The sequence below is a fragment of the Toxotes jaculatrix genome, chromosome 9 (genome assembly GCF_017976425.1).
Source record: "Toxotes jaculatrix isolate fToxJac2 chromosome 9, fToxJac2.pri, whole genome shotgun sequence".
Taxonomy (NCBI): Eukaryota; Metazoa; Chordata; class Actinopteri; family Toxotidae; genus Toxotes; species Toxotes jaculatrix.
Genome location: NC_054402.1, coordinates 27,997,596 through 28,012,036, shown reverse-complemented (window position 1 = coordinate 28,012,036; position 14,441 = coordinate 27,997,596). Strand labels below are relative to the sequence as shown.

The window sequence follows — 14,441 nt, the reverse complement described above, 5'->3', positions numbered from 1 at the left end:
CTTGGAATCAGACTGGTGTGTTGAGAACTGTTACACCGAGTTCACTTGAGGAAACCCAAAGCAGACACGTTCAACTCTCCGATGTCTTTCCCTTGTCTTCCACTGGCCAGTATTCTTCTCTTTGTTAATTTATGTCTACCAGTCGCTGTTTGACCACGGCAGGTCAGTGACCTTATGATGGAGCTGCTGCGGCCAAGTTTATGTAAGTGTGTGTGAGTGTGTGGAGGGGGTGGGGGGGGGGGGGGGGGGTACAGTCCACATCAGCATTTGTGTCAAGTCAAAAACTAAATCACATCTTGTGTGCACATGAGGCACACCGTGTGTCAGGAGCTGCACTAGAGTTTTGTTGTCTTGAAAACAATGACAATAAAGCTGAATCAATTCAATTCAGATAACAGGAGAAATATGTATAAATGTTATAACAGTTATATTTTACTTACAGCTAACCTGCAAAAGAAAATGCAGAATGTTGCTGGAAATGTGAAGTTGCTCACATTCACAACATTTGTTATGCTGATAATGACTCCAGTGACAAAACATTCATTGCCATTTACTTCCCTACATTTTCTTGCTTTTGGCAGCCAATAGCAGAAATCATGTTACTGAGTTGCTGACTCTCCTGCATGCAAGTTTAGTGAGGTTTACCTCACACAGGTGAGGTGAGTGGAGTGGCCAAAGCGTGAAGCACGATTAATGTTTTTTAAGACTATGTTAAGATGGTAAAAAGTGAACAATCCAAGCAGCAATTGAGGTTTCCTCCAAAATGGGATCAGCAAAGCAAATTAGTGTTGCACATATTTTGATATCTGGACAGAAAGCAACTGCTATCTTGTCCCCAAACTACCTGAGCTTTGGAAGACGCAGAAGCAAATCTTATCTACCAACAGTCTCTTTTCAGCCAAATTCTTCCAATGGTTTCAAAACACTTGAAATGCATGTTACCAATCAGCCCATATAAACAATATGTGAGTGAGAGTAGGAGAGAGTTTGACAGAGAGGACTGTTTGGTTTGTAACCAACCAAAGAGCAGAGCAGTATGTAAAAGTAAACAGCTCTGAAGTGAATGCAGTGAAACAAGTTGTTCTGGTCATGTTGTTTCTGTTTCAGGTGCAGTCACCTCCAGACTGTGGCCACTGGTGGAAAACTGGACTGGTGCTCTCAGTTTGATTAGTGGTTAGAAAGAATAATGTGCAGGTAGACCTACAGAACCGGTGAACTGATGGAAAAATCTCTGCCCACAGGAAATGACAAATGCCAATGCGTTTTCAATTTGAACAATACTGCATGATTTTATTTTATTTTATTTAAAGATTATAAGATAACACCAACATTGTTAACACCATAAAGTGGCACAGCAAAGTTCTTCCACGCTGGAAGCTCTGTGATAGTGGCTTCTTCCTGGGCTAACGGGCCAACTACGTTTGCCGGTGGGGTAACTGCTAACATGCTAAGCAGCCAGGAAACATGCCGGAGCGAGCCATTAACAGTACCTGCCATGTGTCGCAAATTTGAGGTGTCAAAGTTCACCTGGGCTGAACTCGATGTAAAACACATGTACAGATTTACTTCAGCCCCTCAAATAGATCTGCTGATCTTAGTGATTCCATTAAAATGAAATGAATTTTGGCCATTTGAAATGCTAAAGTGATCAGGCCATGAGGTTAACACTTTAACAAGACTGTTTCATATCTCCTAAATAACGCCATACAATTATAATGTCACCAAAGTACCCATTGGAAATGCGGTTCAGGTGAAGTTATTGTATTAACTATGGCTTCTTTTTCTTTGGAGAAAAGCTTGGCTTACATGCATGCATGTTGGTGTGTGTGTATGTGACTGTATGGTTGTGTGTAAATGTAGAACTGAAGCCAGGAGACGTCTGCACTGATTGATAGGAAAAGAAGGACCTCCAAGCCTGTACGCCCCCCCCCCACCCCCTCCCCCCGTCCCTGTGTGTTGTTGCTCTTATGATAGGTATCAGTGTACTAAAACAAGGCCTGAATAGCAAAGAAACCAGTCAGTCGGCAGGATAATAGTGTGGCTTTTGTGTGAACGGAGTATGTGGCCAATTCAAATACAGGATGTATTGTACAACCATTAAATCACACAGCTGTCTGAACAGGCGTGCAGTCTAGTTTCCATGTTTCCTTAATAGACCAATTAATGAGGTTTTCTATGGAATGATTTATATAACAGCAAAACTTAAAGAGGCTATTCATTTTTATAGAACAGAAAAAATTACGTTTTTTTCCAGCACAGCTTGTTTGCGTGGCTTCAGGGGACATCTCATAGACACAGATCAGCTCTCCTTTTGTAGAGTGACAAAAGAAGCATATTAACACCATGTTCAAACAATACACAATCCTATCGTGGGATTGCCTGTTATTGATGATTTGACTGCATCTGCTCATCTCAAATTAAAATATTTAATTTAATCAAAGAACATGATTACTTGATTAAGGTTTAGCCTTCTTATTCTGAACAATAATGCTAGAGGAAAATTCCACCCTCTTATACTCTCTTATACTAATATTCACTCACTGAACACTATTAGGAACACCTGTGCACCTGCTTGTTCATGCAATTATCCAGGCAGCCAATCATGTGGCAGCAATGTAATGCATAAAATCCTGCAGATACAGGTCAGGAGCTTCAGTTAAAGTTCACATTAAACATCACAATGAAAAATGTGATCTCACTGACTTTGACTGTGGCCTGATTGTTTGTGTCAGATGGGATTTTCACACACAACAGTCTCTAGAGTTTAACTCAGAATGGAGCCAGAACCAAAAAGCATCCAGTGAAGCAGCAGCTCTGAGGACAGAAACACCTTGTTGATGACAGAGGTCAGAGGTCAGACTGGTTGAAGCTGACAGAAAGCCTATGCTAACTCAGACTCTGTACAGCTGTGCTGAGAAGAAAAGCTTCTCAGAATGAACAACATGTTCAACCTTGAGGTGGATGGTCTACAACAGCAGAGACCACATCAGGTTCCAGTCCTGTCAGCCAAGAACAGAGACCTGAGGCTGCAGTGGACACAGGCTCACCAAAACTGGACAGATGAAGACTGGAAAGTGTAGTCTGGTCTGATGAGTCTGGATTTCTGCTGAGGCTGCAGATGGTAGGGTCAGAATTTGGAGTCAACAGCATGAATCCATGGACCCAACCTGCCTTGTGTCAACAGACCAGACTGGTGGTGGTGGTGTTATGGTGTGGGGAATGTTTTCTTGGTTCACTTTGGGCTTTAATACCAATCAATCATGGTCTGAATGTCACAGTGTGTCTGAGTATTGTTGCTGACCATGTTCATCCCTCACCATCTTCTAATGGATACTTCCAGCAGGATAATGCTCCATGTCACATAGCTAATGTCTCAAATTGGTTTCATGAACATGACAGTGAGTTCAGTGAACTTCAGAGGCCTCCCCAGTCTCCAGATCTGAATCCAGTAGAACACCTGTGGGGTGTGGTAGAACAGGAGATTGGCAGCTTGAATGTGCAGCTGATAAATCTGCTGAAATGATGTGATGAATTATGTCAACATGGAGCAGAATGTCAGGGGAAGTTTTCTAACATCTTGTTGAGTCAATGACATGAAGAACTGTAGATGGTTGAGAGCAAAGGGAGGAACTACCCAGTATCAGTATGGTGTTCCTAATAAAGTGCTCAGTGAGTGTAGCTCATACTTCTATTTTGTTTAGTGCATTCCAGCAATTATTTTGTGATGATGTGAGACCTCAACTCCTTTCAACTATGACATAAATATACAGTATATGTATTTGTACCATACCTAAAAAGAATGCTTGATTTTGATTGGCTGGAGAGTGTTCATCATTCTCAGACTACCCCATAACTCCCCATGTAGTGGTGTCAACACTGGTCTGCATTATTACTCAAAGCTGGAAAACTATCAGGCTTTGGTTTTCCTGAATGTGGAATAGGTAGACTAATGTTAATTTCAATTAAACATGTTGCCAACACAAAGTCTACTTTTTAAGTGTGTATTCCACCAAAATGGGAACACAAAATACTCAGATTTTTTGCTGGTAAGTGGCCATGTTATGACTGGGATACTTCAGGCAGCCCCGTGTGGCGATGAAAAATAATGCAGTTTGCTTCACATTGGGGGCTGATTGGTCTCTGTGTCATGCATTATTTTTTTCAGTCACATGGTAGATGCCATGGTGGGTTTGAAGCCTTGTGCAAAGTCGGTGTGTAAGACCTTGATCACTGATATGCATGGACCTGAATCTTTGTACCATGCATATAATGAATTATCTTCAGTTCAGTTGTTAGAGCTGCAGTAACATTAAAAAACGTTGTGTGTGTGTGTGTGTGTGTGTACTACATGGGCTTTACAACACCAGCATGACACACAGCTTAAACAGAATTACCCACACATGGGACAGCATTACATACACCTAACAGCGTGATGTGCAAGCAGCAATATTATGTATGCTGAATGCAGAATGTTAGAACTGTGAGGCCCTTTTGAAGTATGAGGCTTTACCTTTAACACCTGTGCGTGACAACTGCACCAGAAACAAGTGTTGGAAAATCACCTACAACTCAAAGTCTGTGTCATGAGCAAAATATCCTCATGAAAGTCCAAAGCATGGACGGCTTATTGTGGGTGGAGGCTAATAATACCATGATAAAGAAACTCACTACATAGGGGGATTCCTATTACTTTGATTAGAAATGGTCAAGAGAGGGACCCTTGGGGGAGGGGGTCTATTCTTTTAAGTGAAATGATGACAGAAGCAAATTTCTGATCAATCACACAGACGCACAGGACATCGGAGAGAAATTGTCCGAGCAGTTTTGAAGACAGAGCCCCCAAATCTGGACAATCAACAGAAAAATAATGAGTAGATGAACCAATTACTGCCCACAGGGACTAATAACTAAAGCAATTCTAGTTCTTTAGAAATGAGTAACCTTAATGAGTAATGTATTGCATTTTTCCAGTCAGGAGTCCAACACTGGTTAGATGCATATGGCAGATTACAGGCTCTTAGCAGTTGCCAGTGGCATTAAAACAATAAAGCATTACATTTGATAGGTTATTGTAATATACAGTGAACATTCATCAAATGGAAAAGGAACACTTGGTCCAAATGGAAAAATAGCATGCTATTAAAGAGCAATGCTGTCTAGTGTAATATTGATTAGTAAATGGGGTGAGAGAAGATAAGTAACGCCATTTCTTTAAGATAGTTTTAGGCCAAGTGCTAAAACCAACATGCTCACGTATGTTTGCAAACGCGCGCACGCAGTTGAACGTTAGAGAGGAAACCCTCAATCTGCACGGAGAAATTACATCAACAGATATTTCCCATTTCAGACTTTATTTTACCGTTCGTACATTTGCACACCACACACCCGGAGCAGCATATGGCCGCAGAGCTAATGTTTTCTCTGAAGTGATAAGATCAGAAGTACAGTGGAACTCTCCCAAAGCATACATACAGTGTGTCACCCAGCCAGAAGCCTACAGCCAAGGCTCCAACAGCAAATGACCAATTATTAAGTCAGGAAGCCTGTTTGGACCGCCGCCTGCGAGCTCATAAATAATAACAACATTTTAAGGTAGTGCAGGCCGGTCACATGGGTACAGCTGTTTGGAAAATACACACACACTCACTCTTAAGTATAGTATATATGAAGTATACATTTGACTGCATGATATAAGGTAGTTGATAGAAACATATTTCCACCCCCAGATGTTGATCGCATACACACAAACCCAACTAATTGCAAACACATGTACATAAACACATGTGAGTACAGACCCCTGCATGCATATCCTGCTAATACATGTATGTGAAGACATGAAGGGTATAGCTAATAAAATACAGGCCCACACATACACTGACACATGTGCATATACATGTAGTGTGTACACACACATACACACACACATACTGTGTACTACATATACTTCAAACGCATAAGCATTCATATTCAGTTGAATTCAATTCTATTTATATAGTGCCACATTATAACATGTATTTCAAGGCACTTTACACAGTAAGTTTGAGACCTTACAATATCATAGACAGAAACAGACACACACATTGTGCACAAACAGATGTACGAAACTGCTGGAATTAATAAAACCAACACATGCATCCACACTCCTACACATGTATGCACACACACACACACATACAGAGAGAAAGAAATACTCTTTGCTTTATGGTGCTGATAAGCCCCCCCACAAAAAAAAAAATCTGTCCTGAGTACAGTGCTGAGAGGTCCAGCTGAGTTCATACAGTCTTACTATTGTTACTGTTCTTATCATTAGTGTTATTAATTCCTGGGATCCAACAAACAAGATCTGGTTATGACCCAGTGGGTGTGGGGTGTGGGTGGTCCTCTGCATCCTCACCTCATTAATCAACCAAACCAACCCCTACACACACACACACACACACACACACACTGCAGCACAGTATCACCAAATACAAACACAGCTCTGTTGACACCATGAGAACGGCTATTTATCTTAAACCTCAAACTGTCCAGTTTTACTGTATGAGCTGTGATGAAACTGTGAGTCATACACAGAGTCAACTTAGATTCATATCAGGACAAACCTGCCAAAGATCTCAGACACTCAGGAACAGATTTCTGAGATGGGTAATATCAGGATAGATAGAAGTTGCACAAAGCTAAACATGGGATCTAAATTATTCCGACATTTTCAGTGCTACCTGTACATTTTCTAAATACTGTGGGCTGGAAATGAAAACGGTGGATGTTGGATTTAAATATTAACTAATGACCAAAGTGAAAATGCTGAGAACGTGAATTGCAGGTAAATCTGGATTTAGCTGTTCAAACGGTTCAACTTGTTATGTTATTTCTCATGTTTATTTCTTGCTGTAAACACATAGCGTCTGGAATCTCTTTCCTTGGAAAACTTCCTCGGATGCACGTGAAACGACACCATGGCAACGAGCATTCAGCACCAAAGATGGAGACAAAATAAAAATACCCCCCACCACTTAAAATATTGTATATTTTGAAATGACATGATGCAAGTAAACGGACATAAAAAAAAAGTGCTGTTGTTCCAGAGCTGGAGCTGCTCTCAGCTGAGATACACCAGGTCGTGTTGAGCAGCAGTCCACTCTCCATATGGCTTCAATGGAATTTATGTTGGGCAGGCACCAATAAGCCAAATCTAGTTAGCAACATTATATCATTGGAAGCAAATCTAATTTCAGCCCCAGTGTGTTTTAGTCGTCAGTGACTCTCTCTCTCTCTTCCCTCCTCTTCTTTTCGCTCTCTCTCTCTCCCCCTCTGTCTGTCCGTCCATCTTTCTATGTGAGTGTCACCTGCCCTCCGAGCTGGCGACGCTGGGTCTCGGCCTTAGCGTGAGAGCCCCATTACCCTGACTGGAGGCTTTGTTTTCGCTGTGAATCTGCGAGAGAGAGAGAGTGGGTCTCTCACTCTCTCTCTCTCTCTCTCTGTGTGTGTGTGTGTGTGTGTGTGTATGTGTGTGTTTGTGTGTGTGTGTGTGTGTGTGTGTGTGCTGGAGGAGAATGTCAGAGAGACAGTGATTTGTTACATCAGTGAGCATTCCAGCTCGGAGATCCTCTGAGTGTGTGAGGAGACACACACTCACACACAGAGGGGAAAATGTCTTGTTTGTTGTCGTATTTCCACCCACATCTACTTGTGTAAATGATCATTTGGCAAATTGTTTTTGTTGATGAAAACCGTTGACAAATAGCAGCAGATCCACATAAATAATGACACAGACTGAAAGTAACTGAATATTAAAGTTTGCAGAAAATTCACTCAACGGTTGCACGGAAACATATGACAGAGAAATGGATGAGGTGGATAGTGTGTGTATAGGTGAGGTAAGTGAGTGAGGGTGTGTGTGTGTGTGTGTGTGTGTATATGTGTGAGTGGGCTTGCAATCTGGTTCAAGGTCTGTGTTAGCAGCTCCGCTGTGCTGTGTGTGTGTCTAAGCACTGGGGCCACAGCTCCTGGCAAATGGAGCCACTGAGCAAGATACCATCTGCCTCTGCCCATCTAAGTCTCACGCCAAGACACACACACACACACACACACACACACACACACACACACACACACACACACACACACACACACACACACACACACACACACACACACACACACACACACACACACATGCACATTCACAGAGCCTTTAAACACAGCACGTCCAGCTCAAGTCACAACGGAAACACTTTAAGTGCACGTATATTAATTGAATGCCACAATGCTGGCAAAAAACCTCTGTGTATCATGTGTGGATCATATGTGGATGGGATGACATGTCAACTGTTGCCTTGTTCCAACAGAAAGCCAAAGGAAATCCGATCTTCAGAGTCAGGGCCAAGGGAAGGTTTTTAAACATTATTTGTGATGCTTGTGTAGAAGAACCACAATGAAAAAAAAAAAAAAAATGAATGAAACGCCTGGTGCTCCACATTCCTGTGTGCTTCATTTATTCATCTGTAGCTTGAGGTCTCGGGTCTGAGGATGGGTGGGGCTACACAAGGCTGGGATTTGACAAGGGTTTTGGATCATTCATGAATTCTTATTGTGGTGCGTCTGTCTTTCTTGGCGGCGGACAGCCAATAGACATGTTCCCTGTCTAATGTAAAAGCACTGACACAACTGTGTGAGCTGTGTGTGTCTGTGTGATGATCAATACTCACACACTAAGGACAAAACTTAGGGGAAAACTCTCTATATTTTTGTTTTAATCTTACATTCCTCTCAACCCATTTTCTTTCAGCTCCTGTCTGATCTGAAGGGGGACTGATGACCACAAACGTTTCACTCGAGCTGAAACATTTTCAGCTCAAACAAACCTCCTACAGCACATCCACAGCTTTAGCCTTTGGGTTGGCCTTAATTTGATACTAAAAATACTATCGACACTTACATATATTTATATATTTACTTTACACACTTCTGCAGTTAAGTCACCATCTCCAAACTCATGCAAGAAAAGTTATCTGGTGATTTTTCTCACGTTCATCCAAAAATTGAAATTGTTTCCCTTAAAACTAAAAAAAAGAAGAAGCTACTTTCACTTCCTTCAGCCACTTTCTTTATTAGTCAGTCATTTTCTCTCAATACACTTTAAGGCTACTATTTATGTTGCTTTATATAGTTTTTTTTTTCATGTTTCACTTTTAAATAGTAGTGTTACGTATAGTGCTCATAATGAACTCTATTTTACTTATCTGTGCATCTGTTCTTATCATACTTAATCTTGTCTTTTTATTTTTATTTTGTAAAAGTGAATTTTTCTCTTGATGAGCAGTTTTTAAATTAAACGTTCAGAAGTTTTTCAGTTTAAACGATTTGGTTTCCAAGCCTGCAATTTCTGTTAGATGTTAAAAACAAATTTCATGGACATTTCTCTGTTAGAATCATTACGTTACAGGTGTCAGTTCTCTCCAGTCACAAAAAAACATATTTTCTCACCCACCTCTGGTAGTATCTGTGGTATAAAGACAGTTTGGGTTTTATTTTCCCAAGTCTCCCAAAATCTGAGCTGTTATTGTCAATAATCCATACAACACACTGTCAGTAGTTTTCAAAGGTGAACCCAGATGGATGACACTGAAAGGACCAGGTCCTTTTCTTTTTTTTTTTTTCATAAAAAGCCAACTCCTGAGCCTCTGTGTCACTCTCCTCTTACAGCAGACAGGAACATTTCCTATATGTTACAGGGCTGAAGTGCTGTGCTATTAGATTAGCCTGCAGAGACTGAAGCCTCTCTGTCTGTCTGTATGAATGGATGGAGGAACTAGCATGTCCATCACATTCCCTGTGGATGATGTCTTCAGCACAGCTCAAGGCGCAGGACAGAGTGTGTGTGTGTGTGTATCTTGGGTGTATTTTGATGTAATGTGATCAGTAATGAATTTTGTGTTGCATTAAAGTAGGGGGAGGGGGGGCCGATGGGGGTTCAAGATATGAGGCGATGTAGGGAACAAGAACAAGAAGAGACTGACTGCTAGTGTCCGGGAGTCTCCAACATCTAATCTAATGAAGAAACATGGGGTGGGGGGCTGGTGGTGGTGGTGGTGGTGGCTCTTGGGGGTGGGGGTGGGGGGGTGATGAGAAGAAAGAGAGAGAGAGCGCTACAAATGAGGTTAAGTCCTTAAGGGGGGGGGGGTTACTGGGCTGGATATGGCTGGGGATGGTTGGGGGGGTGATTGTCGATGCTAAATCCATTAGGGCCTTGTGAGCCCCGCACTCCCCTGCCCAACACACCACCCCAACCCCAAAACCAGCGCCCCCCCCCCCCACACACACATTTAAATCAAAGGAACTCTTGTTCACTTAAGGAAGGGGCGGGGGGGAAGAGAAAGAGAAAGAGCACTGGCGCTTCCTAAATGAGTTAACCATTTGGACTGTCAGGGCCAACGGCATGTCTGCTGCACACGCACGCACACACAGACAGACAGGCAGACACAGACACACACACACACAGGCAGGAAGCCTCAAAGTAAAGGAAGGCGTGTGCAGATATGCCAAAACCAAGCTGGAGAGCATGAACGCGCACACACAGACAACCTAAACATCCTGATCCATCACTGGACCTTGACCTGGCAGCGGTGTATGCTGGGTAATGCAGTGAGGAAGTCACACTAGCTAACAAGATACTTAGCTGCACTGGGCACAATTCTAATGGGATTTATAATAAATTAGAACAAAAACCGGTGACCGAGGTCACCAGTGAAGATGGAAGAAGGACACGTGCTGCTGTGAGATCCTCTAACAGTCCATGTAAATAGTCCATGTAAAACCAACACACTCAGGTGTCTCTCAAAAAGTCATTGTAGCAGTGCAATACAAAACTATATATATTCCCTATACAAACAGTACATGTAAAGATTAGCTACACGTAATAGAAATACAACAGTGCTAGGCAACACTGTCTTCTGCATTTGTCCACAAGTTCTCATCCACATCATACCTAATGTCCTCTCTTGGAGTATACCTGGAGATCATCTCTCTGCAGCCTGATCCATCCCTGGAAATCCTCTGCTGATATGTCCAGACATCCAGAATTCATTTTGTCCAAGAGGGAGATCTGATCTTGTGATTGGTGGTTGTAAACTTCCCACATCAGTGAGATCAATTCCTCCATGGGGTTAAAGAAATGGGGACTAAGGTGGAATTAAAAGTGATGACGTCCTGGGACTACGACAGGGAGGGCATAGTTAAAACGCCACAGCGTCCTATAGAATTAAACAATGGTCTGGATGTAGCTCTCTTCCCCCCATTTCCTCACCTGGCACAAATCTTTCATTGAGGTCAATAAGGAATAAAAATAGGTGCTCTGTTCCAGTTAGGAGTTTATGCTGTTGAATTACTGTTTATACTTTTAATATGAAAATGTAGACAGCCACAGGATATTTTATAGTGTGTTGTTTATATGTGTTTTGAACATATATTTAACCGTTTTCACAACACTAATGTAAAGCTGCTAAAATGGAGTTGGAACACAGAATCTTTAGATCATTCTTTTGGCATTCACGCAACCCCAAAAAAAATCTGTCGCCTCGCCTGTTTTCAAATTTTCAGAAAGAAAATATAAGAAAATATAAGAATAGGACTTTTATGCTTGTGGACACGTGCCCATGTTAACTGTCTGTAAATCTGCACGCATGTGTGTGTGTGTGTGTTTAAGCGAGTGGGGGTAATTGTGCGTTGTCCACTCTCCACTGACCTGTAGCAGATCCCACTATATCCCTGGAGGGGGACTCAGACATGGCGTCGGCCAGTCTCTCCCGCAGGCCTTCGTCGCTGGCGTCTGCTGATCCGATGTTGTGCCGCGGAACGCCAAAGTTTTCCGGCCAGCTACCGCATACCTCCAGCAGGGTCACACCGCGTCCATCAAATGGGCCTGCAAACACACAAACACACACACACACACACACAGGGTTAATATTAGTTTGATTACCAAATGGATCGCAGCATATAACAGTAACAGCTGTGCCAGCTGTGCAGTGATAAAATTTGGTGATGTCCTGATCTGATCAGTAAGATCAGGACTGATCCTGACATTTTTAATGAATGAATCAATTGAACCTAATCAGTTCATTTCTGACCCTGTGTTTAAACCACTACATGTAAAAGACTTAAACTGAGGGAACAATCATTTGCATTTTACCATCATTCTAACAGGCCGTCCAAATCTCCTCTCCATAGACAGTACACAAAACATCATACACCATATCTACTATTAAGGAAAGCTGTGTACTGTAGTTCTTTAATGCAAAGCTATTCTGGGTACCCCTGCTGCACAGTGCCACCCCTCACCTGCAATCTCTCCCTAACCACAACCATGTGCTGTGGGTGTCTGAACATAACCTTTAAAAATATTGATGCAGTCACTACAAGTGGACACTAAACTAAATGTTCCCTACATTTGTATTTGTTGCAGAGTGGACTGCCAATACAGGAAAAACAAAACAAAACAAAAAATCTATTTTACCTCTTCTCATGTATATCTTCTCATAACCTTATTGATCAATCTCTTCCAATGTGATTACTGATGTGTATAAATAGGAATAAAGAGAGGAATGTGTCTGAAAACCAAATTATTCCAACTTTATGGGCAACAGTGTAGTTTCACTGCAGGCTCACTACAGGCTATATAAAGGCCACACTATGATATTGGGTCAGACTTTAACAATATTAAAGGGATCATTTACAAACACATAAGTCACTTAGGTGCTGTCTCGTCTGACATCTTCAGTGGTGTCAGACGACAAATTGAGAAAATACACAAGGAACATGATTTTGCGACGACTGGACTCAACAGTAAAAAGTGTTGCTTGGAAAATATGTGTATGTCATTGTCCGTCAAAACAACGTAATCATCATGAAGATGTGTCACATACAGACGTCAACTATCGACAAATAAAAACACACACAATGAACCATGTATTTTCAATGCACTAACTGTCACAGGCCTCAGACCTTTTTTCTCTCTTTTACTATCTGTATTAGCGGTTGCTTAAAAAAATGATTTTCCAAATCACAGCTGGTCATCATACATTTTACTTTCTTTAAAACTATTTAAAACAAACAAAACAAAACCCCTCAAACCTTATTACATTTTTGAAGTAGGATTCCTGTTTTACAGTATTAAATATATCAGCCAAACATTTCTCCCCCAGCACAACATAAATGAATTTACTACACACTAGTTCCACTGCAGCCCAGCAGATCAGCTGCTTTAGAGTCACAAACTCACACACCTAACAAACAAGCTGGAAGCACAACACAATCTTCATGCCTGTCAAACCAAATCCACACAGACTTCCACTGCATCTTAATCTTTTCTCTTTTCTGTCTGCCATAATTTCTGCAATCAGAGCGATCTTGTGCTTTGGAGCCAGAGAGTCTGCAACCTGTCTCTCTCTCTCTCTCTCTCTCTCTCTCTCTCTCTCTCTCTCTGTGTGTGTGTGTGTGTGTGTGTGTGTGTGCTTGTGTGTGATAAGCAGGCAAGCAGGCATGCAGACACGAAAACAACTGGTTTATTCTATTAGTGTGTTCACTTGACTTGGTCACTGCCTGCAAGCACTGAGAGGTGATAGAGGATGAAAAGGATGATTTAGCAATGATGTTAGTACAGTGCTCCTGTGACTCAGCACGCTAAAGAAAAACTAAATTAAACTAAAAAATAAAAACAACAGTGCAAACACATGACTTCAGCTTATCTTCATCATCACCATTGGTTCAGTTCTGCATATCAGCATCTCTCCGTTAACACCCAGGAAATACGTGAGACACAGAGGAAACGGCTGAGCTTAACAAGAATGATTCATAGTATCATTCTCTGTTCACTGGTGAAAACCCTGCACAGGTGATGAAAGAAGAATCTGAATCTAAAAAGGAAGAGTCTGACATGTAGGGGACTGTACAGAGTCCCAGAGGCAGAATGGGACATATTTAGCCTAGCTTAGCACAAAGACTAGGAACAAGGGCAAACTCCTAGCCTAACAACTGCAAAGTGCTCTGAGTTACATTTCCAGAAATATTTGCTTTAATGCACAAACCAGTGTGAAGTCATGCAGGGAACACTGCTGGTGGCTTTCTCTTTCTTTGTGGCTTGTAACTTCCCACCAATCTGCTGCCTTAGACCACTGATAGAACACCTGTTGTGATATCACTGGTTGGCGGCGTGGCCAGAAATTTTACATTATCATTAGTCATTCTGAAGAATCAGATATCTTGAATTTTTAATCTTGAAGCAGCTTTTAATGCCTTAACATGTTTTCAATTTCACTTTGTGAAGACCCATCCGTTTTTTCTGAATTAGCCTTGTCGCCTCCTGAACTGGTCCTGCTGCATCACATGGGGAAATTTGTCTCAGAGGATTGATAAAATGAGTCCAATGATGGAAACTCACACTATTT

General features: G+C 41.7%; 1 protein-coding gene across 1 annotated transcript in view; it reads right to left on the bottom strand.

Moving 5' to 3' along the window:
- bcas3 (BCAS3 microtubule associated cell migration factor) overlaps positions 1-14,441 on the bottom strand; it is a 294,717-nt gene that overhangs the window by 17,523 nt on the left and 262,753 nt on the right. Inside the window, exon 23 of the mRNA XM_041046203.1 lies at positions 11,744-11,920. Coding sequence (XP_040902137.1) covers positions 11,744-11,920 — 177 coding nt within the window. The remainder of the gene's footprint in view (positions 1-11,743; positions 11,921-14,441) is intronic.